The sequence below is a fragment of the Cynocephalus volans genome, chromosome 10 (genome assembly GCF_027409185.1).
Source record: "Cynocephalus volans isolate mCynVol1 chromosome 10, mCynVol1.pri, whole genome shotgun sequence".
Taxonomy (NCBI): domain Eukaryota; kingdom Metazoa; phylum Chordata; class Mammalia; order Dermoptera; family Cynocephalidae; genus Cynocephalus; species Cynocephalus volans.
In genome coordinates, this window is record NC_084469.1 from 97,811,930 (window position 1) to 97,834,372 (window position 22,443).

The 22,443-nt window shown below is 46.8% G+C and overlaps 1 protein-coding gene across 2 annotated transcripts in view; it reads right to left on the bottom strand.

Annotated features, from left to right (window-relative positions):
• The window catches only part of RFX2 (regulatory factor X2), a 43,141-nt gene that overhangs the window by 14,410 nt on the left and 6,288 nt on the right, over positions 1–22,443 (bottom strand). The window contains exons 4-11 of one of the 2 annotated variants that reach the window (XM_063110939.1): positions 22,141–22,402; positions 14,088–14,162; positions 6,458–6,639; positions 4,776–4,895; positions 2,081–2,196; positions 1,204–1,322; positions 834–946; positions 310–464 (exon numbers count right to left, since the gene is read on the bottom strand). In XM_063110939.1, coding sequence (XP_062967009.1) covers positions 310–464; positions 834–946; positions 1,204–1,322; positions 2,081–2,196; positions 4,776–4,895; positions 6,458–6,639; positions 14,088–14,162; positions 22,141–22,402 — 1,142 coding nt within the window. The remainder of the gene's footprint in view (positions 1–309; positions 465–833; positions 947–1,203; positions 1,323–2,080; positions 2,197–4,775; positions 4,896–6,457; positions 6,640–14,087; positions 14,163–22,140; positions 22,403–22,443) is intronic. The other variant, XM_063110938.1, reaches the window with a different exon arrangement.

Consider the following 22,443-nt stretch of genomic DNA (forward strand, 5'->3'; position numbering starts at 1 on the left):
CAGGCTACATCCTCCAGCCAGCCTTCCAGAAAGCACCGTGCCTGGTCCCGGCCCACTCTTGGCAGCGACCTGATAGCAAGCAGAGCTTGGAAGAGCCACTAACTGTGACCTTCCCCTCAGTATAGAAACAAGGAAAAATGCATAGGAAGAGAAAACACATTCCAGGGACCATCGAGCGGCTGTTCTGAGGGTACGAATCCAGAATGTGTATGAGATGGCTGCAGACATACAGATGAAGAAAGGAGAGGAAAGGAGAGAGAAGGGCCAGAGAGGCAGGCTGGACGGAGGGGCCGCGCGGGGCCTGCTTACTGGGGACCGGCCGCAGCACGTCGGGGATGAGGATCTCCACCAGCGCCTGGTAGAGGATGTGGTCGCAGTTCCTCATCCACTTGAGGATGGGGTCAGATTTACACAGAGAGATGAGCTTGTCCTTGGGGAGGGTGGCACCTTCGGGCTCTTCATCACTGTGGGGGGAACGGGGAACAGGTGAGCTGGGGCCTGGCTCGGGTGGGCCCTGAGCTACCTACCCCCACCCCCCTGTCCATGCTGCTCAGAGGCTGCTCAGAGGCTGCTCGGGTCATTTCTATTTGAAATGACATCATGGTCACCTCTAAAACCCTCTGTGTTAAAAGTCTGACTTGAAAAAGGCAAATGGCAACATGGATTACAAATCAACTCTGTGAGGTCTAAAGACTACAAGACATAGAAGGAGGGGTCCGAGCCCCGATTCTTGCAGTGACGCATTCGTTTGTGGGTCACATGAGGATGTCTGCGTGTTAAATCTGGGGGCAGGGGGTTGCCGTGGCCTGTGTGGGAGGACAATGGGTGGTCACCTGGCAGGTAGAGAGGTGGGGCTGTCACTGGAGGAGGCTTTAGAGTTCCAGAAGGAGAGCCACAGCTTTTCGATGTAGTGAAACTGGAGGTTCATTACAACGTCTAAAGTGGCCTAGGTAAAAACGATCAGTTAGATGGATGAACGTGTGAATTTATCACATGTCCTGCGAACATGCCCAGCAAGCAGCAGTGATACAGGCAGCAGTGAGGTCTTTTGAGATCCCAAGAGAGACCCCCAGAGAGGAGCGACCTGGAGGGAGGGGCTGCTGCTTGCAGAGAGGAAGTGTGGGGACACGTGAAAGACGCCTGCCTAGGCTGGGGACAGCCCGAGCCACCCATCCAGGCCTGGGGCTTCTGGCAGGGCGTCACCTCGCAGTGCCGCCTGTACACCAGCTGAAGGGCTTTGACGTCGTGCAGAGTGACACTGTCCTGCAGCAGGACGCTGCCCAGGTCAGGCGCCGGGAACTCCGGGAAGACGTGGGAGACGTCTGGGGGAGGAACACGGGCATGTCAGAAACGGGGCTCTTAGGGCAATGGGGACAATTACCAGTCGCGGAAGCCCAAGTACTGAGGGGTGCTCAAGAAACAGACGGCTCTGGGCTGGCATCCTGACTCCCCCTCAGGTACAAAATAGGGATATTCAATATTGTCACCTCCCAGGGATGTTAAAGATGCCAACACAGAGGCAGCCCAAGCCCAAACCCCGGCAACAGCATCTGCATCTCTCCAGAATACCCAACCCAGGAGGGCTTGTCCAGGCTCAAAAAATACAGTAGAACAACACGGCAGCTGCTGTCTTCAGAGTCCACCTGAATAATGACACTGAAAGCAGTGAGGCCTCCACGAGTGAAGACTGTCCCCTGAGTAGCCCCTAAGTTCTCCAGGTAGAAAACGAAGAGAACCCGGGATGGTGGCCACACCCTGCTGCGCCCAGAGCCGATGGGCTGTAAAAGACAGTATCTAGTATTCTTTCTGATGGTCATTCCATTTTATTTACTCATTTTCCTGGTGGTCATTTTCTACATTAAGTTTTTTGGTGTATGCTAATTATTCCAAAATCTCAGGGATGCCAGAAAGGTTTATCTAAAACTTTCTATTTAACTGAAAACATGTCACACAAGAAAACTGTTTGAAGCATCCTTTTAAATGCTGCTGTTGCTGAATCCCCTGAGCATCCAGAAGCCGACAGGATCCCCGTGGGACCCTGCACCTGGGGCCAGGTGACATTGTGCCCTGCACCCCTCACCTATGTACTGCTGGTGGTGCTGGCTCTGCGCAACCATGGCCTGCTCGGGCGTGCTGTGCAGGCTGCTGTGGGAGCTGCTGTCCCCAAGGCTGTCTGTCTTCTGGGCTGGCCGGTACCTGGGCAGGGGACACATGTGCCACCATGAGGCCCCAGTAGCATTGCCTGGGATGTGCTCAGGGAGCAGGAGGCAGAGCAGGATTCAGTTTGGGGGTGTGTGTGTGTGTGTGTGTGTGTAATTTTTAAAAATTGTGGTCAAATACACAAATCACAAAATTTACCATTGTAACCATGTTTAAGTGCACAGCTCGCCAGCATTAAGCACATTCACACTACTGTACAACCATCACCACCGTCCTTCTCCAGAACTTTCTCATCTTCCCAAACTTACACTCTGTCCCCATTAAACACCCACGCCCCATCCCCCTCCCCAGCCCCTGGTACCCCCCATTCTACTTTCTGTCTCTGTGGATCCGATGACTCTAGGGATCTCCTATGAGTGGAATCATGTATTATTTGTCCTTGTGTGACTGGCTTATGTCACTGAGCACAATGTCCTCAAGGTTCATCCATGCCGTAGCGTGTGTCAGAATTCCCTTCCTTTTTATGGCTGAATCATACTGCATTGTGTGGATGGACCATGTTTATCCATTCATCCACTGATGGGTGTACACACATACATACATTCTTTTTTCCCCCTAATATTTCTTTCTCAGAAGATAAGTGAAAATCTTCATGGGGAATCCCAAACATTCTACTTCTGCGAGGTCTCAGAGGAGACTCTGAGACTTTCGTTTTACCCTGAGCCAGAAAGCAGTGGGCAGCCTGTCCAGGCAGCAAGCTGAGAAACATTCCGTGAAGGAGGCTTTCCTAGACAGTCTGTTCCCCGGCGCCCAGACGGTGTGCCGGGCGCAGGGCAGGGGCAGGAGTTTGCCCGAGCTTGGAGCTCCTTTCCTCATGTGGAAAGTAGGGCCAGGCTACTTGGGGGGAAGGGGAGAACATGCTGATCAGGGTCAGATGCATGTTGACCTCCTGGCTCAGGGTGGGCTGTGAGCATTACACAGAGACAGGGTGAGGCTGTTGCTTTCTAAACACAAATGGTGGAAGCCTGTCCCCAGGAGACAGGTGGGTGGCTGCTCCTAAATAACAGACTGCCTGGATTATAGGTTCACAGGTGTTTGCCAAAACTGAGCACCACCAATAAGCTATGGTGTCTACTTCTGCAGACAGCAAGGTACAGGATGGACTACTGGCTCCTAGAGAAAATTCTAGAGACTCTCTTCTGTGACCTTCAACTCCTATGACCGGCTGTATGGGCAGGAGTCACTGGGACACCTCAGAGCAGCTAGAATGGGTTTTTGAGCCACACAGATTTGTGAGTGCTCACTCTGTGCAGTGGGTGGGTACCAGGCATGAAGGTGCCGCACAGAGGTCTGTGCCTACAGACAGACAGCTGGAGCCATCAAGACTCCAGAGAGGGAGCCAGGGGGACAGAGGTGCTCTTTGGCTCGTGGGGGCAGGAGGGAGGGGGGTGCAGTGGAAGGCTGCCATGGAGGTGACATTTGAGTGGGGCCCTAAACCAGGGGTTGGCAAACTGTGGCCCGCAGGCCAATACTGCCAACTGTCTTTGTAAGTAAACTTTTATTGGCACACAGCCACACCCATTGGGTTATGTGCTGCCTGTGGCTGCTTTTACGCTACAACGGAAGCGTTGAATAGTCGTGACAGAGATCATCTAACCCGCAAAGGCTAAGATATTTGCCTTCTGGCTCTTTACAGAAAAAGTTTGCTGACCCCTGCCTTTAAGGACATGAGGAAGTTTGTGACAGACAAAGAGTACATTCCAGAAAACCCTAGGTCTTTCCAGCCAACAGATCAAAACGTTAGGAGGAAGCAGTGATTTAAGTATACAAGCTTCTTTCTGCTGGCATCTTGGGTTATTTTTCAGTGTTCTCTCTCTCTTTTCTCCCTATAGTTTAAAAACTAAAGATCTGTGATTCCAACTAGATGGCATTCTAGAAAATATGGAGACAGCAAAAGGTCCAGCGCTTGATGGAGGAAGAATGAGTAGTTGGAGCGCAGAGAACTTTTAGGGCAGTGTGATCTTATAGATCTGTATGATCCTATAATGCTGGGTACATGTCATCACACATTGGTCCAAGTTCACAGAATGTCTAACACCAGAGCGAACCCAAATGTAGACTATAAACTCTCACGATAATGACTTGTCAGTGTAGGGTCATTGGCTGTCACAAATGCACTGCTCTGGAGGGGGATGTTGATAGTGGGGGAGGCTGTGCCTGTGTGATTTGGGGGGCAAGGGATACATGGGAACTGTCTGTGCCTTGCCCTCAATTTTGCCGTGAACCTAAACTGCTCTAAAAAATAAAGCCTATTTTTAAAAAATTAAAGACCTGCACACTCTGTTGGCAAGATGAGGTTGCACCCAGCCTCCCATGTCTCTTGTAGCCTTGCTTCACTCTCAGCAGAGGGGACAGTTTTGGCTCTCCTGGGATGCTGGAGACCGGGAGGTTAATAGGAGCTTGTTCTGTGGGCTGGGGAGTCCTCTCACAAGTAGGTAAATCATGTTTGAGAAACGCCTCTCCCCACACTCTCCAAGTGCAACCCAGCTCTGCCCCAGCTCAGGCTTTGGGAAGGGCAGTCCTCAGGCCAGCCTCAGGACCCCAGGGCCACCCACCTGGGCTTCTGGTGCATGGGCTGCTGCCGCATAGCCATGTACTGCGCGTCCTCCTGCAGCCGGTTCAGGGGGGAGTCTGGCTTCAGCCGGATCCCATAGTAATGGTACTTGGAGTTGCCCCTGGAAACCAAACAGCCCAAGGTCAGCTCTTGGTAGATACTGAACAATAGGTTCAGGTTCTCTTTCTTGGCCCTTCATTTTGGCCACTCTGGTCCAGCATTTCCTGAACTGTGTGAGAAATGTTCCCGGGGAAATTCTGCACACAACGCCCCCTTTGTGGAGAGTCCCCTCTCACATTTCTGTATAATAAAAGCTCTGAGAAGTCCTGAAAGGCGAAAACCAGGTCAACTTTTTTTAACCCAGCATCACCTACTTATCATTATCATTATCATTATTATTATTAACTTTTCCCCAATCCCTTCAATCATCTAATAACACGTTTTAGAAAATGGCACAGTTTGGGAGCCACTACCTTAGTTGGTTATGGGAGAAATGATGATCAGAGGGCTTTCAACAGTTCAGTTACGAAAATAAGTCAAGGGGTCTCCAGAGGAGAGAAGCATTAACAGGCCAACACGGGCTGTGCAAATACTCTGCTCACGCCATGCCATTTCTCTGGAGCTGGCAACAAGGAGGGGCTGCCTGGGGCCTTTCTAGATTAGGCCTGTGCTTAGCCAGGTGCTAGGAAAAAGGAAAACATGGGGACATGAGCCCTAATCCTGAGGCCAGTGCCCCGGATACTCCAAAGGTGAAGGCCCCAGAGGCAGTGGTGGTTGTGTCCCCCAGAGGCCCGGGCTTCCCTGTGTTTTCTCCCCACTTCTTCCCCTGCTCTATCCGTCAACAGAATGTTCTCTGTAAAGGATCAAAGAGAAGAAGGGACTCTAGTCCTTGTGGACCCACTGCCACGTCATCATTAGACAGCTAGAATGCTCGCTTCTGAGAATGTATGGACAAAACCCCGATGCCCATTTCTGTGCGACTTGGCAGGGAGTGAAGCCGAGCCTGGCCTGCCACAGGATCATAGCCACAGCAAGAATCAGCCATGTGGACACTCCAGGCCACCAGCTTTGAGTTAGCGGCATGGCCGTTTGCTCCTGGTAAGAAGAGCATTTGCTTAATTGCCTTTGATGAGTCTGTGGCAAGAGACATTCCGTGGCTGCTGTTGGCCAAGGACAGGCAGTGGTGGATTGTACCAGGCAGAGCAAAAGGTATTAAGAAACGGTAAATCCAGGGCTAGCTGGTTAGCTCAGCTGGTTAGAGTGTGGTGCTGATAACAGCAAGGTCCAGGATTAGATCCCTGTACTGGCCAGCCACCAAAAAAAGAGAAAGAAATGGTAAATCCAGCTCTATTAATAATCCATAGACTGCTTTTAAAAGTGAGTTATTATGGGAAATGTCAAAAGGAGAGAGAAAATTAAAGTGAACCCCCATGTCCCATCACCAGCTTCTAAAGGAGGGAACAGGGCCACAGTCAATGCCTTAAATCACGGCCCAGCCACAGCCAACGCTGTCACCAACTTAGAGCAACTCCAAGTTCACCCAGAGGCGGTTGTAAGGGACACTTGGGCAGAAAGAGGAGGCCCCACATTTTCCAAAAAGCTTGATTCTGGATAAAAGAAGAGGGAAGATGGGTGGGGAGAGGGTCATAAGACCCTCGGCTTCACTGCCTCCCATCTACCCACCTGGTTCCCAGCCTCCGCGTCCTCAGGCCCATAAACACAGACCGGATCAGTTTCCCAAAGGAAGCAGCATTCACGGGGTCGAGCTTGTGTTCCTGGCAGTGCCGCAGGTAATGGTTGTAAAGGGAGCTTCGGGGTAGACTCACGCCTTCGGCAGTTTCATAATTATCTAACAGCCACTGGAGCTGGATGAAGAAAGACATGTTTGCGTTTGTCAAAATCTTGAAAAACACTAAAATGCTAATGTGCACTCACTAAGAGAAGTACTTGCTTTTCCTCTGCTAAGAAACATGATGAGGACATCCGTCTTTACTGTGCCTGCTTTGCGTTCTCTAAGCATATTAACAGCTTATTTTCATTCATTTACTTATTCCTTCAATTTTCAGCCTGGTGTACAGGTTCCTTGACTTATTGTATAAAAATCTGCAAGCGAACGAGACCTATTGGGTTTTGTCTTCATAGTCATTTAAATACCCACACACCACCACACACTGCTTAAACACCAAATAGCTCCTAAACCTATAGGAATGGAGGTAAATTCTGATGCCAAGGAAAATGGGAAGATTAAAGAGAACTTGTTGGAACCCTTTAGCACTGCACTCTGTATTAAACAGTGAAAATGAACAGAGATGTGGAGGAAAATGAAGAACACCTGTTAAAGATGGAGGCACTCTTGCTTTCCAGGATTTAGACTGTCAGCAGAAATGCAAAAAGACTGGGTCAGCAAAAATTTGCAAAGCTTAACCGCAAACCACAGACTTCCTATTGAGTTACCTTGGAGACGGGGAGGTATGGGAGGGGATTACAGCTGGCTACGACATATGTAAGACATGCCTGTACCCGATAAAGTTGCTTAGTGCGTGCGCTAAGCCCCAGAACTTTGTGTCTGGTCTCTGGTTGACCACCTCCCTAGGCGGCAGCCCCTAGCTCAAGGCATGCCTTGAGCAACTCACCTTGCTGCACTCTCTTGGCAGGACTGCATGCGGCCCTGCTCCCCGAGGGACTCCTGGCAGAGGCTACGTGTAGTCCTGCCTCCTGAGACCCCAGGGACCAAGAGAAAGGTGCAGAGATGGACTAATTTGTACTGAAATTCCTGATTGAGAGATGTACAGATGGAAGTTTAATAAAATGCTTAAATGCGAGGTTTTGTGCTCTAAATTAAAAGGCTGGCTAAAAATCTAAAGTCAACATCAAGTTAGAAGAGCAAGAACCATCCACATAACAAGATCAGTCCCCATGCAAGGTATTAACGCAGAGTGGGGCCCACCCACCTGGGGATCCCCCCAGCAAAGTGCTTTAAAGGCTGAGGCTTGATTCTGGCTTACCCCTCTGTTCCCTGATCCAGAAAGTTCTGATATGTGAAGACAAATGGCCTTCACTGATGACCGTTTGTATTTGGAGAAAGGCACAAGCTACATGCACAGAAATAAGGCCTGAGGTCCGAGTCCCGATCCCACGCCAGGAATGTGGAGGGAAAGCTGCATCCCTGTCCCAGTCCACCCTGCATGAGGCTGTCAGGGTGGTCACCCTGGGCTCCTGCACAGCCCCGTGGTCTGAGGAGCCCTTGCCCCTATGCCCTGTGCATCCTGTAAGAGCTCTCCCCCAGCACACCCCCTGTGCCCCACACATTACCGTGTGCAGCACGTCCATTGTCTGTTTGTCCCCCTGACTCAGAACTGCAAGCTGGGAAGGAAGTTGGCCTTCATCTCCTTTCTAAAAAATAGTTTTACTCTGGGGATGTTCTAATGTGCACAGAGTCTCCAACAACCATCACCACACTGTGTGTCCTCTGAGCCCCACCCACTCACAGCCTGTCCTGAGCTTCCTTCCTCCTCCTCCATCCTTGGGGCTGTCCAGGGAGGCAGACGCAAGAGTGAGGAGCTGCCCTGTGCTCTGGAAAGTTTCAGAGGGTCAAAGTGGGAGGACAGCCAAAGATCTAGGTGAAGGGGTGCCTGGGACTGACCGAGGTCCCTTTCACAGAAATACAGACATCCACCCGAGCTGGGGTGATGGGTTCTGTTTCAGAAAGGAGGAGGTTAAGTGTTGGGCTGGAGGTCAGGGTAGAGATACAGACCAGATGTGTTACTTTGGCACCAAAGAGCCAAGGATGGACCTCCAGGGCTATGGGAAAGGATCCCACGTGCAGGGGCTGAGGTGGAAGGCCTAAAATCAAGGTCCAACACTATGTGCTGCCTCTGGGGCAAACCAGGAAGGCTTCAGGGGACTTTACTGCAAGTTCCCTCCCCCCTGCTCCTGCAAATGAAGTCCTGGCCAAATAGCCATTCCTGCTACCCATGAGTGTTGGATTTCAGTTCCTTGCCAGCCAGCAGAATTGTACAAACAATACAATCACCTCCTCCTGTGGGTACCAGGGTCACCTCCCCCTCTTGCTGCTATAAGCCTGCCTCCCTCAGCCCCTATTGTCCACTGTGCTCCTAAGCGTGGCCCTGTGTGGCCCTGGCTGGCATGCAGTGTCCTCCTCCCCAGGCTGTGAGCATCTGTGAATAACAAACTGCTGTTGATCTCAGGTGTCCAGTGCCAGGTGTGCGGGGAGACAGAAAGACCAAGTGAAGAGGAGTCCTGAAGAGCAGAGGGGACTCTGGCACATGGGGAGCAAGCAGAGAGTGGCTGGGCACAGAAGCCAGAGGAGGCTTTCCCTCTCTGTTACTAAGGCTAGGGGAGCAGAAGACGCCACTTCTCAGGCATCCTCCATGGGTGGCAGAAGCCAGGACCGGGAGCCCAATGTCCCAAGGGTCCGAGAGCCACACGAGGTGGGTAGGAGCCAAATGATGACATGATTCTCAGGCTGTGAGCATGAGGTCAGCTTTGTGGGTGGTGGGCTGGAGCGAGCACTGGACTGGGAGCCCTGAGAGATGGATTCTGAGACCCCAGCCACCAGTCTGGGATGATTGGTTCGTGTGTACAAAGAAAGGTTTGGAAAAGATGCTCGCTTCTGCTCATCACTTAAATAACCTGTTATTTAAATTAAAAGTACAATTCTTTGCTTGTGTAATTATGTTAACATTGACATTAAAAGGAGGCACAAGTGTCTCCTGCGTTTCTTCCTGCTGAGCAGAAAGTAAGCACACAGAAAAGACTGAGTCCATTCCTCCAAAGGAGCAACGGTTACATTTCCTCTCTTTTGCATCAATGAACTACCCAGAAGGGGAAGGATTAGAGCTGCTTATGATGCACTTATGGACTCCATCCAGGGTCTATACCTTCCAGTGGGCCATGAGTAACTCAGGGGCAGGAGCTGCGAGTGGCTCAGTTCTGGGTCCCCATACCCAGTGTTGTGCCGGACATGGGATAAGCGCCCAATGTTAGTCCAATTAAAATGAGCACGAGGGTCCAGTCTCTCTGGCCACACAGTGCCCACCCCACCTCTGCGAGTTATTTAAGCTCCCTGGGCCTCAGTACCTCCACGTGAGGAAAGGAGAGGGTTTGGCAAGATTGCCTGCCCACTTTGGGGATATTGTGCCATCAGTCTTTCCTGCTTATATGTGTTCTATTTCTATGTCAATATCAAACACAAATCAAGAGAACGCTTTCCAAGAAAGCATATGTATTTATCCAGACATCCATTGTGATCTGTCAGGACTGCACACTGTTGAAATGAATTAAATTCTTCCTTTTAAGGGGAAAAGAACCCCTAAACCCTAAACACCCCCAGTGGCTCTGGGCTCTTTCTGGCACTGACCCTGGGGACAGATGTCCTAACCTACAAATGGGAAGGTGGGGACTTGTGTCTCAAAGTCCAGACTCGTGCCCACCCTGTCTAGCCCCCTTTGTCCCTACGAGTTGGGGTAAATTTGCCTGACATGGGCACCTGATCAGCTAGTGGCAATTTAGATTCTTGCTGTGCCATATATCAGCCGCTTAGGTAGCCCTTCTGAGCTCCGATGTTTGCTTTGTTGATATAATCAAACTTTGAACACCCACCTGTTCATCCATCCATCTATTTACCGAGAGTCGACTTCATGCTAGGGGATCGGGATGCAGCAGTGAATAAAACAGACAAAACCCCTTGCCTTCCAGATGTGTCCATTCTTGTAGGGGAGAGACCCACAATAAATAAGCAAAACAGAATGCGAGATGGTGTTAAGAGCTATGAGAAAAATTAACCCGGGAAAGGGGACCAGGAGCAGCATGGAGGGGCAAGGGGTGGGGGTGGTGTCAGGGAAGGCTCTCTGAGAAAGCGCCGAGTGAGTAAGGACCTGAAGGAAGTGAGGTAGGAGCCATGAGAAGAGAGCTTCAGGCAGCGGGCACAGCCTGTGCAAAGGCCCTGGGGCAGGATGTGCTTGGCATGTTGGAGGAACAGCAGAGGACCATGTGGCTGGAGCAGAAGGAGAGAGAGAGGGAGGAGGGGAGGGAAGGGAGGGGATGGAGCAGGTTGTGCAGGATCTTGTGGGCCATTTTGATGACTGGCTTCTACTTGGAGTACACGAGGAACCCTGGAGGCTTCTGAGCAGAGCATTGCAATGATCTGACTTAGGTTTGAGTGGGATCACTCAGGCAGCTGCCATGAAAAGGGAGGGACTGGAAGCCAAGCAAGGGTGGAAGCAGAGGGCTGGCTGGGAGGTGGCTGTGATAAGCCAGGGGGAGATGGTGCTGGCCAGCGGGGTGGGAGAAGTTGTCTGATTCTGGATTTTTCTTGAAGGTGAGGTTCAAGAGCATCTGGATGTGGGACGCAGGAGGAAGAGTGAGGCCTGAGCACCTGGAAGGCCGGTGGCCAGCATGGCCTTGCCAGAGACAGGCACAGGGCTGGCTGGTGCTGGGGTCAGGGCTTGGCTCTGGATGTGCTGCGTTAAGGTGCTGAGCTGAGCAGACAGGTGGGTTAGCAAGTGAGGAGTCAAGAGGGAGTCCCCGCTGGTGGATGCGTTCAGAAATATACCGGGTAGGGTCAGCCAGGTGGCTGCAAGGGGGCAGAAATGCTGAACTGAAGCTGCTACAGGAGTTCGTCACAATGACTTGGAGCACTGTGTGCAATGACAAGGCTACCTACCATCCCATGGAGCTGCCAGCTCCGCTGACCCCACCTGCCACCTATGGGCTCCGGTCAGGGTGGCCACTAGCTGAAGGCTAAATGACTTTCGACAATTTGTGTTTCTTGATGTAAAAAACCAAAAGTCTTATAATCCCAATATGATTCATCTAAAAGCAGTTCATTCTCCCAGGGTGTGGAAACAGTAAGTTTATTTTAGTAGATGGCAACTACTGCACCTTGATGTTGACTTGGCGAGGGGTCCCGGAATCAGCTGACAGCAGAGTGGCTGCGTTCCCTGCTCTAGGCTTGGACCTTGACTGAGGTTTTTCCGGGCCTGGAGTGGTGATGGCTGCCCCTGAGCAGATGCGGCAGTTCTGCCTCTGCCTCTTCCCTCTGAAATGGCCATTCCCCACTTTCGCACTGCCAAATTTTAGAGACAGCTTGAGGCCTGCCTCCTCCTTTGGGAACTCAGTAACCACAAGAATCAGCTCCTCTTTTCAGCCCTCATGGGTGGGCTCCTGTGCACACATAGGTTCAATCTGGATTTGTTTTTCCACACTTTCCACTTTCCGCTCTCAAAGTCTAAGCTCCCTGGAGTGGTCTTCTTCTCCTTTTTCATCCCTGTGTTTGGTACTGGCCCAGCCAGAGCCCTGCACATGGTAGACGGTTGGCTGATGTCACCAACTGGCAGCAGGGAGCAGGCATGGCCCCATTGCTGATGGGACACCCTGCCTGGGGCTTTCTGAGGAGAGAGGTGTGGGAGGTCACCAGGAAAACGGGCCCTGCTGGGCACAGCTGCTGCCCTGCCCCCCAGGCTCATCTGCCCCAGAGTTGGGCTGGCAAAGAAACTGAGACTGCGGCTATGAACCCCTCCAGACCTCCAGAAAGCTGCTGCCCACTGCTAGAGTGGTCTCAGCCGTAGGAAGCACTGGTGACAACCGTTGTGAGTATGCACAGCTGGGCAGAGGACACGCTGCCCATCCATCAGCAGATCATACTTTCTAACTCCCTGTCCTCTCTGGCTCACCTTTGCCAAGACAATATCCAGGTTTATTTTACTCCAGTGTGTGTGGTTCACTTTTTAGAATGATCTTATTTCTACTTCCTTTGCTTCTAAGTCACCAACCCCCAAATTATACTGATCACAGCTCCTGAGGGAAGAAAATGCACATGGGAGATTCTTCCTGCTAGAAGAGCCAACTCCGGAGTGTGACTCTGTAGGGAAGCAACCCAAGAAAGCCTGTCTTTCAAATGAAAAGCGTTAGAAAGCCAGAAGCTTCGGCAGCCAGGGACAAGCGGCTCATGTGTCTTCCCATAGACATTTTAACTTTCCCACGGACTGGACCTGCTGCCTGCCTGGGCTCTGTATTCCTGTTCCTGCCTTCCTCCTGACCTAGCACCATGGCCCTGCAGGTGGCACATGTCAGCATCAAGCCGAGACCACCAGATCCTTGTTGAACAGAGACAGAGTCATTCTGCAGGATTTTCCACATGGTATGCTCTGAGTTTAAGACTCGGGGGTGGAGGGATCCTCTCTCCAAGCACAACCTGAAGCTTTTTCCTTCCTGGATGTGTCCACAGGGAAGACGTCTGCCCTCCAGAAGGTTTCTGGACCTTTGCCTAGGTCTGCTTCTGCCCCCAGAATCACTGTCTGAACGCTGACCAGCTGGAAGTCTTGAAGGGGTCACAGTTAGGATCAGACTCAACTAAAGGGGTCTTCTTTTTCTTGGATGTTTTACCTCTCAAGAGAATGTGAAATCCCAATTTCAGTGCTAGAAGACATTCTGACTTCCATGGCCTGTCCTTGTTTTAAAATGTCAAACACATTTCCAGTTATGTGCAAAGCCGAATCGAGAGCGTTTGGAGAAGTGAAGTGAACGAGTGTGGGGAGACTGGAGCTTCCTCCTCAGTGTCCCCAGAAATAAAGACCCTGAGCCAGTCACCTCCTCCAGTTGCTGCTGTAAAGCTGCCCCAAGCCAGGACTCTAACAACCTCCTGGCACAGGATCTACGATCTTGGTTTTCTCCCATGAGATGCATGAAGGAGGAAAATCTTATACAGCTAAAATCAGTAGGAATTAGTTGCCTTATACTTTTCTCAAATTATCATTTCTTTCAAAGAGCTGATCCCAGGAAAATTAGCTAAGGGTCTTTATAGCATTTCTGATCCGATGTCATTTTTTTCTTTTTTGTTTTTGTTGCTTATTTTTAGTATTAGTTTTATTTTAAATATATAACTGTACTGCTTATTACCTGTCAGGTATTGTTGGGAGTATTTTACATACATTAAATAATTTAATCCCTGTAGCAATCCTAGGAGGTAGGTGCTATAATTATTTACCTTTTACAAATGAAGAACCTATCTTTACTTCCCCTTCACTGTTTTTGTTTTTTGGGGGGCGGGGGGACAGCTGGCCAGTACGAGGATCTGAGGATCCGAACCCTTGATGTCGGTGTTATCAGCACCATGCTCTAACCAAGCCCCTTCACTGTCGAAGGATAGTTTTGCTGAATGTGGAATTCTAGGTTGGCTTCCCCCCATTTCAGCCCTTTGAAGGCGTCATTTCCTTGTCTTCGTTTGTTTTAAAAATGTCTATGAAGGTTAAAAGCAGAGCAGGGCAGAGCGCCACGTCAGACACACACTTACATGGCTGTTGAGTAAACCGCTTTTGTGTGATGTGATTCCTTCGCTTTTTTGGAGGTTTTCAATCGCCATTTCAAGCTAAAGAAAATGTGTGCAGAAACAAAACAAAACAAAATGGAAAGAAAAAAAAAAAAAAGAAAAAGGAAGTCAGATGGTTAGCATCAGCCACGATTTATTTTTATTAATATCCAATAATGGTTTGAGTTCCTCAAAATAAAAACAAGGCTCAACGCAGGCAGAGGGAGATGAGTTAGGTCAGTGTTAAAGCTGCAGCAGGGAGTGTTACCTTGTCACATGCAGAGGAGCCCGTGAGCCCGCCAAACACAAGCAGCAGAAAGAAGTCATGTTGGATTTTAAAGCAACATATGCACGTGCACATGCGTAACACATTAATGAGTAGTTGCTGCATCAAATCACGTGTCAGCGAAGCCAGCTGAATAATCACCCACTCTTCTTCCCACACCACATCTGTTGCTAGGGAGAATCAGGTGAACGAAGCCAAGGACAGGTGGCGGCATTGACACTGGCCAGCCTGTCCCATTGCAAAGCCCAGAGTCTCCCTGCTGGATGCTTCAAGAAAATACCAATGAGGACAAAGACACAGACCCTGCCATTGGAAGGCGCAGGACCCTGGGCCATTGGACACAGTCACAGAGATCAGCGCCTGGATATTCAGGAAATGTGGGCTGTGCAATGAGGGTCATATGGAAGAGAGGGCAGAGTGCAGACAGAGTTAGGGGAGCAATGGCAGGACTTCCTGGAGGAAGGGGGCTTTGAGTTGGGCACTGAGGACCTGGTGGAGGTGAGGAGGAAAGGTGGAGCAACAGGTCTGTGCAAAGGAAGAAGCACCCAGCCATGCGTGGCTGCCCCCACCTTTGCACCTGTCAAATTTGACCGAGACTTGTACATGGAAAATGGACATTTAAAATCTGCTGCGGCCCACCACGACAGGCAGAGAACTGTAATGAAAAGGAAATGGACCTAAAGTATATGCTTTCTTTTCTAAAATACCCAAGGAGGGCAAAAACTTCAATGATGCTTCTGCAAAAAGCAGGCTGAGTGTGTATTTCAGAGACCAGGTTTCCTGGGGCTGAGTTCAAGAACTAGAGGGTTACTACTTCTCCTTTTGCCTCTTTTGACCACTGTAGTTCTGCTTTGTCTCATTAGCTACACCTGCTGGAAGCCAAAGAGGATGTCAGTGTCACCTTTAAGACATGCAGAAGGTGCCCTGGAGGATCAGGTGAAAGGAGAATGGCGAGACCTTCCCCAGCTGCCGACTCCAGGGAGCAGGTGAGCAAGAAGGCAGTCACTGCCTGTATGATAGACAGAAGAAATACACATACCTCCCCCCAGCCCAGCAGGCATTCTGGTCTACAGCTTGGGCAGTCAGGTGAGTACCAGCAAAGCACATGGCTCCTACTTCCCCACGCTGAGCAGGGTGGAGCCTGGGCAGTCAACTTATAACTGTGTGTGGCACCTTCCATGTGAAGCACTGCCCAACTCATGGGTGCCCTGAGTGCAGAGTTCATGACTCTGGAAGTCCTGGGTGGCCTTGTCCAATGCACAGCAGACTGGGAAGGGGAATAAATACCATCTCTCCAGCATAGTGGGTCTTGACCATTTGGTCTAATGATCCCTCTACACTATTAAACATTTTTGAGGTCTACCTCCCACCAAAAAGAGCTTTTGTGTTTAAGAGTTAAATCTGTCAATAGTTCCCATATTAGAAATTAAAATGGAAAAATTGTAAATGTATGCATCAATCCATTAAAAAAATAAACCCATTACAGGTTAACATAAATAACATTTAAAATAAAGAAATGCTATATTTTCCAAATTAAAAAAAAAATTAAAAGAGTGGAATTGTTTTACATTTTTACAAATCTCTTTAATGTTCGACTTATAGGAGACAGTTAGGCCCACACATCTCTTCTACGTTTCTATTACAATATGTTGTTTTAGTTGACATATATAAGAAAAATCTGGCCTCACACAGGTATACAGTTGGAAAAGGAGCAGTGTTTTAATAGCCTTTTCAGATAATTGTGGATATTTTTACTTAATACTAAACCAAAAGTTGACAACTGGTAGTTTCTTAAAAGTTAGCTGTAACATGGAATCTGAAACCATATCAATGAGTTTTTACCTCAGTTACATTAAAATCCATTAGTCTTGAGATGACATCAATGAAAATGGCAGAGCAGGGAACTCCAAAATTCATTCCTCCACAAAAACAGTGAATAAACAGGCAAACATTGTCAGAATCAACTTTATCTGAACTCTGGAAACTAATAAAAGATTTCTAGCACCAGGTAAACCCTTAATCAAGAAAAAAAAAAGAAGATAGCCAAAACTTGGCATTTAAGGAGATCTGTCAAATCACTAGCTGACCACTAGGCTAACCAAATAGAGAATTCAGGGGCCACACATGACAACATGACAAAGAATACAGATTTTACAAAATTAGTCCAGAAAGGTCATTAAACAAATAACAACAACTACAAGCAGCAACAACAAACCCTGGGGAGGATGGAAGAATTTGATATGCAGAGTTGCCATAATACTCAAAATATCCAGTCTTCCACAAGAATTATGAGGCATGCAAACAAATAAGAAAGTATGGCCATATGCAGAAAAAGAAAGGAAAAGAAAAGAAATAAATAGAACTGTCCCCAAGGAAGCCCAGACATTGGATTTAGGAGACAGTTTAAATCAACTATTAAAACATACTCAAAGACCTAAAGAAAGTCATGTACAAAGAACTAAAACAAATCATGAGAATAATGTCTCACCAACAGAGAATATTGACAAAGAGATAGAAATTATAGAAAGGAATGAGATAGAAATTCTGGAGTTGAAAATACAATAGCCAAAATGAAAAAATCACTAGGGGAGGTTAAACAGCAGATCTGAACATGCAGAAGGCAGAATCTGTGAACTTCAAGATAGGCCAATTGAGATCAGTCAGTCTGAGAAACAGAAAAAAAACCAAAAAACAAAAACCAAAGAGAAATTATCTGAGCTTGAGAAACCTGGGGGACACTGCCAAGAATACCAACAGACACATAATGGGAGCACAAGAAAGAGAAGAGAGAGAAAGAGAAAGAGGTGAAAAGCATATTTGAAGAAATAATGGCTATAAACTTCCCAAATTTAATGAAAGACATGAATGTACACATTCAAACATCTCAACGAACCTCAAGTAGTATAAACTGAAAGAAATCCACACCGAGATACATTATAATCAAATGACTAAAAATCAAAGACAAAGAGAGAATCCTGAAGGCAGCAAGAGAGAAGGGATTCATTACAAACGAGGGAGCCTCAATAAGAGTAACAGTCAATTTCTCATCAGAAACCATGGAGGCCAGATGGCAGTGGAATAACATATTCAAAGTGCCAAAAAGTGGAAAAACACAAATGTCCACCAACAGATGAATGGATAAATAAAATGTGGACCATCTATAGAATGGAATATTATCTAACCACAAAAAGGAATGTAATTCTGACACACGCTACCACATGGATGAGCCCTGAAAACATTATACCTGTGAAAGAAGCTAGTCACAAAAGAACACATATTGGATGGTTCCTTTTACATAAAATGTATAGAATAGGCAAATCCATAGATACAGCAGATTAGTGGTTGCTAGGGGCTGGAGGAGGGATAATGGAGAGTGATTGCTAATGGGAACAGGGTTTCTTTAGGAGTGATGAAAATATTCTGGAACTAGATAGTGGTTATGGTTGCACAACATTGTGAATGTGCTAAATGTTACTGAATTGTACATTTAAAAATGATTAAAATCATGAATTTTATATTACATAAATTTTATCTCAAAAAGAATATACATACAACTAACTTAAAAAATACATTAGTCTTCTTACATTTTGAATGGATCTTTTACTGATGGGTATGATTTTGTAACATCATGCATTGGTCACTTGGAAAATATAGGTTCACTGAATTTGCAGATCTTCCATGTTGACACATTTCACTAAACAGTATCAAGAAATCACATTTGTTAATATCACTACTAACCTCATCAGAAGACTCATGAACTACTGGGAAGCTGTCCAGTTTCCAGTGGCAGACACAAATTTTCCAAACTTCCCATTTTTTGTTTGAAAACTTGAATTTTATGATTAGCAACTAAGACATGCCAGTCATTTTCCTTCATGTGTTCATTTCCAAAAAAAAAAAAAGTCTGCCAAATACCCGTCTGAATAATCATAGTTTGTCATTCTTTCAAGCAAATATGGCAAACCTCTCAATTTAGTATCTGCTGCTTCATGTCATTAAAAAAAAGCAAAACAGAAAGTTTTTATCAAAAACTCACTGTTTGGGGCAAGTAACTTTTAAGATTTATAATACTGATAAAATTTTTTGCCAGAAATAAATACTCGAGAAAATTTGTCACCAAAGTCTGAAATCACTCATTGAGGCAGTAGGTGGTCATTTGCTTCGATGTTCATTCTCTACTTTTAGGATTAAGTGGAAGTCCCATGAAACACAACTGACACAAACAAACTGGCAGATGTCAAATGTCACATCAGGAGCCACATTTCTGTTGCAATCTCTGAGCTATTCCCGTTCTTGGCTCCTGGAAATTCCCTTGGATCTCTGCAGCATCCTCATGAGATGTTTCCATGCCAAAATCAAGCCAATAAACAAAGCAGAGCAAGCAGAAGTCAAGAATTGGATTCCCATCCAAGATGATAACTCTCCAGGAACTTGGCAGGGTGTATGTGTGAGTATGAGTGTGTGTACGTGTATGCATATGTCTCAAAACATAGCTCATTCATGGATTTTTAATTAATTTAAAATTTCATTTCTTCCAAAGCAACCCAGACAACAAACCACAGTAACTGGGTGGCCAGGGTCTGAGCAGCACATTTGCTTATAACAAGAAGGACTTGGACCATAGAGAACACCACAGTTTCTCAGGAAATCAGCCCTGGGGTACTTTTGGCATTGAAGGGACTAAGTGGGGCTGGGGTAGAGGCAGGTGTCCTTGGAGAGACAAGCAAGTACTGCCCTATAACATCATACCCTCCAGAAAGCAAGTGACTTCTCTTCAGAAAAGAAGGAGCAGGCACAGGGGCTCCATGCCTATCCTCAGATCAGGGTCCTGTGGGTCACCCTGGACATAGGAAAAGTGAAGACAGCAAGGTTCAGGGGCCTCTCTGATATCAGGGTGACCCCAAACATACTGGGACCAAAAGAAACGGACATGGCTAGACCACCACCTTCTATTTCAGGAGATTAGCCCCTCACCCAAATAAGAAGTTATTGTCTAACAGAAAATCAATCAATGTTGTCTGACATAATAACACCCTAAAGAAGAGAAAACACATGATCATATCAATGAAGAAAAAGCATTTGACAAAATCCAACATCTATATATGATAAAGACTCCTGGAAAGCTAGGAATAGAAGGGAACTTTTTCAAACTAAAAAAAGGGATGTTTATGAAAAGCCTACAGCTAACACCATACTTAGCAGTGAAAGACTGAAGGCTTTTCCCTTGAGAATGGGAACAAGGCAAGGATGTCCATTCTTGCCTTTTCTATTCAGCACTGTACTGGAAGTCCTGGCTCGTGCAAAAAGGCAAGAAAAGAAATAATAGGCTTCCATGTTGGAAAGAAAGAAATAAAAGTGTTCATATTTGCAGACAACAAAAAACTCCTAGAACTAAAAAGTAAGTTCAGCAACATTGCAGGATACAAGGTCAGCAGCCAAAAATCAACCATATTTTCATACCCTATCAATGAACAGTTGGAAACTGAAATTTAAAATCAATACTATTTACAATAGCTCCAAAACCATGAAATACATAGGCACAGATCTAACAAAACATGTACAGGATCTGTATGCTAAAAATTACAAAATGCTGTTGAAAGAAAAAAAGAAGATCTAAACAAATGGAGAAAACATACCATGTTCATGGATTGGAAGACTCAACATAGTAAAGATGTCAATTCTCCCCAATTTCATCTGCAGGCTTAATGCAATTTAATAAAAATACAGTCGGATTTTTTTTTGCAGATATAAACTGACATAAAACTTAAATAGAAAATTTAACCAACACAATATTGAAAAAGAATAAAGTAGGAGGAAACGCTCTACTTGATTTTAGGACTTATTATAAAGCTAGAATAATTAAGACAGCTATTGGCAAAGGGACAGTCACACAGGTCAATGAAACAGAATAGAACATTCTGAAATAGACCCACACACATATGGCCAATTAATTTTTGACAAAGATACAAAAGTAATCCAATGGAGTCTATGCAAAGTCTATGGATAGTCTTTTTTAGCAAATCAGGCTAGAACAACTGGTTGTTTCATATGTAAAAAAACAAACCTTGACCTAAATCTTACATCTTATACAAAAGCTAACTCAAAATAAAGCATATCTAAATATAAAATGTAAATGTACAAAACTTTTGAAAGGAAACAAGAGAAAATCTTCATGACCTGCAGATAGGCACAGAATTCTTAGACATGATATCAAAATTCATAAACTGGATTTGATCAAAATTTAAAAAAAAATTTTTTTTTTTCTGCAAAGGACACTCATTGGAGAGTGAAAAGACATACTAAAGACTGGGAGAAAATATTTGCAGATCACATATCTGATGGGGACCCGTATCCAGAATATATAAAGAATTCTCAAAACTCAACAGTAAGAAAACAACCAACCCAGTTAAAAAATAAGCAAATGACTGAACAGATACTTCACCAAAGAGCATCTACAAAAGGCAAATTAAGCACATGAATAGTTGCTTATTATCTTCAGCTATAAAGAAAATGCAAGTTACAACCACAATGAGGTACCATCACACACTATTAGAATGGGCAAAATAAAATACTGACAACACCAAGTGCTGACAATGAAGTGGAGCAACGGGAACTTGTATACATTGCTGGTGGAAACGCAAAATGGCACAACCACTTGGGAAAACTGTTTGGTGGTTTCTGATAAAGTTAAACATACACTTACCATATAAACCAGTAACTCCACTCGTAGGTATTTACCCAAAAGAAAGAAAAATGTGTCCATACAAAAATCTGTACGCAAGTACTTAGAGCAGCTTTATTCATAATTGCCCCAAACTGGAAACATCCAAATGGCCTTCAACTAAGGAGTAGATAAACAAACTGCATTGGAATGGAATACTACTCAGTACTGACTCAGTAAAAAAGGACTGACTACTGATTCATGCAATAAACAACTTGATTGAATGTCAATGGCACCATGCTGAGTGAAAGCAGCATCTCAAAAGGTTATGTACTGTATGATTCCATTGATACGACGCACCCCAAAAGATAGAACTACAGTGATGGAAACAGATCAAACAGCTCGGCAGTTGCCAGGGGTTGTGGGTTGGGGAGGTTGTAACTATAAAGAAACACCATGAGGGAGTTTTCAGGGTGACACACTGTTGTGTATCCCGACTGTGGATGATTACATGAATCTACACACACATCAAAACTCACAGGCTGTACAGCAAAAAGTCAATTTGACTCCACGTTAATTTAAAAAATAAAATAAAGGTCAACATGGAAAATCGAGTTTTAAAAGCAGAGACATTTTTAAAGCAGGTAAGTAATTATTTTGCGTGGGATTATGGCAGGAAGAATTCAGTAGAGCTCTGGATGGAAATTTCCTCCTGTTTGCTTCAGTCCAGTTTTCAGCTGGATGGACTGAACTAAGCCTCCACAAGGCTGACAATGACAATAATGATTATAATGGTGATAACAATAGGAGCATCTGCCAGTGGGGAGATGCTACACACATATTCAGTTTCACAGCAGCACATGACCTCACATTCCTCCTCCTCTGTTTACCAGCAGCCAACTGAGCTTCGAAGAGCTCTGCAGACCAGTAGGCTCACGTGGCCCATCTGTGGTGGGCAGAGCTCCAGGCCAGGGCCACCTGGGTGCACACAGGTTACAGCTCCGCAAGGTTGCAGGCTGCCCCTTACTCACTGGCCCCGCACAAGTCTACTTGTACCCTATCCCACTGGCCCCCAAGAGCCTCGTACATACCGTGGCTGGTGAAGAGCGGGACGTGTGGGCCAGGGAGTGCCTCGAGCCATCCATCCCCCCGTGGAGGAGATAGGCTCCTGCGCTGGAGACGATGGGGTTCCCTCCAACATCCATGGCAATGCCCACCATACTGTGGGAGGGCACCGCTGGTGGGGACGAGGCTGCCACGGTCACCTGGGCACCACCTGGGGACTCGAAGTAGGAAGCTGCGCTGCTGGGGGAGTACATCTGAGGCTCGGGGTTGTAGGCATAGGCCGTGCGTCTGTCAGAAAGAAAGAGGTCACCCGTGGGACACTGTCTGGT